At 36.8% G+C, this 3,289-nt stretch overlaps 1 protein-coding gene across 2 annotated transcripts; it reads right to left on the minus strand.

The window, feature by feature from the left end:
* Positions 1-2,606: 2,606 nt before the first annotated feature.
* On the minus strand, positions 2,607-3,283 carry LOC124894838 (homologous-pairing protein 2 homolog). Of its 2 annotated transcripts, none has more exons than XM_047405358.1 (2): positions 2,897-3,283; positions 2,607-2,820 (listed from the first exon to the last, which is right to left on the minus strand). In XM_047405358.1, exons 1-2 carry the CDS (start codon positions 3,083-3,085, stop codon positions 2,752-2,754), a joined length of 258 nt encoding a protein of 85 aa, XP_047261314.1. In that variant the 5' UTR covers positions 3,086-3,283; the 3' UTR covers positions 2,607-2,751. The 2 variants fall into 2 exon arrangements, with proteins under 2 accessions (XP_047261314.1, XP_047261313.1); XM_047405357.1 differs by having other exon boundaries at positions 2,607-2,838.
* Between the last annotated feature and the right edge of the window lie 6 nt (positions 3,284-3,289).

Consider the following 3,289-nt stretch of genomic DNA (forward strand, 5'->3'; position numbering starts at 1 on the left):
TGTTTTTACACATGCGTTTCATGGAGTATTCTTTCTAACGAGTAGCTTCTTAACTTAGTACTCTTTGCCAGGGCGGAGCTACATTTGCTCCAGGGGGTTCCGAACCCCCTTCGAAGGAAAATTATACTATTCTTGTACTATTTTTACATGGTTAAAATATTTTTTATGCTTAGATAGTAGATGTTGAACCCCCTTTGACTAGTTCGTATATTTACTTCTGAACGCCCTAAATGAAAATCCTGGCTTTGCCACTGCTCTTTGCATTCCATTTTATATGACTATGTTCGATTAGGCGTAGAGTTTAAGAAAGAATTGAAAGACTTTTGCCACATAAGTACCCTCGGAACATGACAAGACATTTCTATAGCTAAAAAAGCGTGGCATTAAAGGAAAAATAGTATAATGGAAAGCTTAAAGTTAAAAGTATTCCCAAATATAAACTGTCATTTTTTTGGGCACCCGCTTCCCTTAATAGTTGCTATGTTTTCTCCGTTGTTTTCTTCTTCTTCTTTGTACTTGGTTTTGCCGCAATTGAGCCGAGGGTTTTTCAGTAACAGTTTCTTTACCTCCACAAAGGTAGTGGTAAGGTCAGTGTACACTCTACCCTCCCTAGATCCCACTTGTGGATTTCACTTGTTACGTTGAAAGTAAAGAGTGCCATATAAAATGTAACAAAAAGTAATATTAGCCTATGTTGCTCGGACTCTTCAAAAACACCCCTATGTGTGTGTCACATTCTGCAGAAGTGCAATGCATATTCTTGGAGGATCCCACACGAGTGTCACGTCATTTTGTATGGTCCGACCAAATTTTTGTGTGGCTTATCTCATGTTTGGTCTAACATCAATGCAGATTCAAGAAAACATGAAAGCTATCAATGTCATTCCAATGTTAACACCTGCCGTGATGGAGAAGATTGAAGCTGTTGTTCAAAGCAAACCAAAGCGCCAGGATTCATATAGGTAGACAAATTTTCGATCCCATTGGTAGTTCCGAAGAGCACTGTTATTCAGACTTGGAGGTTTTTCCTCATTATGTATTTGCACTCCCTTTTCCTTGTTATATGTGAAGACAAGAGTTGTGTTGTTTGTGAACCAATCTTTACATTGGTGACTTTTACCCGTGTGGTCCCTTCCTTTCGTGGACTCTGCACACACCGGGAGCTTTAGTGCACGTGGCTGCACTTTTTTACTTTTGTACTTCTCTTTAAGTGGATAATGATATTTTGGCTTTTGGAGCTACAATAAATGTTTTGAGTTTAGCCTCTGATTGTGAGTATAACTTTTAAGTATAATTTTTCATATCGTTTGTGTTTTATCAACTGATATGTTATAATGAAATACATGAAATGACATACAAATTTGGTCTTTACTGGTAAATAAACATTTCAATTTTGAGTCTCACACATCTAGACACTTCAATTTGTTTTCACCATGCTAGGTGAGTACTCCAACTTACAAAATGATCATTTAGACATCTAAAATTTGTGTGTCTAGACATCTGAAATTTTTGCATCACATCAGCATAAGTTGGTCGTGGGACTCAACCTAATGTGCACTCAGTGCTTTGTTTTCAAGCCAAAACCATTTTTTAAAAGTTGGAGCGCTTTGTTTTCTAGCCAAAACCATTCGGTTTTAAAAACAGATTTTGAATTTAGCGAGACAAAGCCGAGCCACTAGGTGCTTCCTATGTTTTTAAGTTGAATGTGAATAAATGAATGCAACCTCAACCGGAGAGATCACCTTGTGCCTTTGTGCCGTTGAATTGACAAACTACTCCACGATCAACAAATTTTCCAAAAGCAAACTGAATGGAATTGTTACTTAAAAAACATCTTGATTCAAATCAAAAAGAAAATCTATTTTCCTGAATAATTCGTGGATCAAACCAAAATTCTCTCTCAGAGCAGCACAGTTTTTTTCTGGTTCCACTTCTAAGATACCAAAACAACTTCGTTTTTTCACAAGAAATTCTTTAGAAACATTTATGATCGAAGCTATGGCCAGACACTGAACTTCTTTTGATCTTTGAGGTTCAAAATTTCAATGCTATGGACTACTATAACTATGAAAAAATGGGTATAATGTGCAGTTTCAGAAAAGATGTAATGTGAGCTGGTAGATCAGAAAATATTTCACATGCCAGTTAAAATTAAAACTATGGAGTAGCTGTCAAAGCAACACACAAAAATATGTAACAAATGGAAACACTGAGAATGACACACAAATGCAACTTTCTTTTGTTAAACGTGGATAAGCATATGTATACCCCAGCAGCGTGGCAGTTCAATGCCAATCTTGAAAATGTAAAGGCCCTTAGAGATGCTGTACATATTAACAGCCTATTTGGTTAGCTCTCAACTGTCAAACTCCATATACCATTTTCAGTCAGTCTTCTGAACCTAAGGCCGCTCTATATTGCTCGGACTCTCCGTATATGCACCCCATACCCATGTCGAATCCTCCAAAAATACACTACTTTGGGTGGGTCCAACACACACTTGAGTGACATTTTTGAAGAGTTCGAGCAATACAGAGACCACTTGCAGTTTGGTGCTATAATGAATCATGGAAAGCAGTGATGACAGTAAAACAGACAAGAAGTCGTAGAAAAGCAGATTAACGCTACAAAACATCAAGATTACAAAATTTTAAAGTCTACAAATATATACTTATAAAACACCTGATCAAGTATATCCCTGCAGTAAAATGTAAATATAATCAGTAGCCTCTATCGACGTTTCCTGCCATGTTAGATCAGGTCAGCAAAAGACTGAAAGTTCACGCCAACATCCTCGTCATATTCAACGCCAAGTTCCTCCTGAAATACACATGAAAACTAGGAGTAGACATTAGAAAGAACGAGCAAAACTATGAAAAGGTTTACATGTTAGTACCTTAAACTCTTTTGGATTTTTGGGTGAGTTCTCAGTTATGGCATCCCATACATCTCTGATCCTTTTTCGCCTTCTCCTCTGATTTAAAGCTTCCGAATACAACCCCTCAATGGCTAATCTATCTTCTGGACTTACAAGAGTAACACCTTTCCACAATTTAATTAGTTTCTTTTCCATCTCATCAACCATAAAATGATAAAGAAATTAGGATACTTTTCAAGTTATGCTGGAAGACCAGATTCATATGTTTCTTTTCATCTCCTACCTCTTTTCTCAGCTTAGATTCCTTATCTTGTATCTCTTCCATGGTCAAATTTGACTGCAGAAACTTCATCTATGTAATATCACTCGAGTTGAAGATTATCAAATTCAAAAAACGTGGTACAAATTTGT

This window comes from Capsicum annuum, unplaced genomic scaffold (genome assembly GCF_002878395.1).
Source record: "Capsicum annuum cultivar UCD-10X-F1 unplaced genomic scaffold, UCD10Xv1.1 ctg77949, whole genome shotgun sequence".
NCBI lineage: Eukaryota > Viridiplantae > Streptophyta > Magnoliopsida > Solanales > Solanaceae > Capsicum > Capsicum annuum.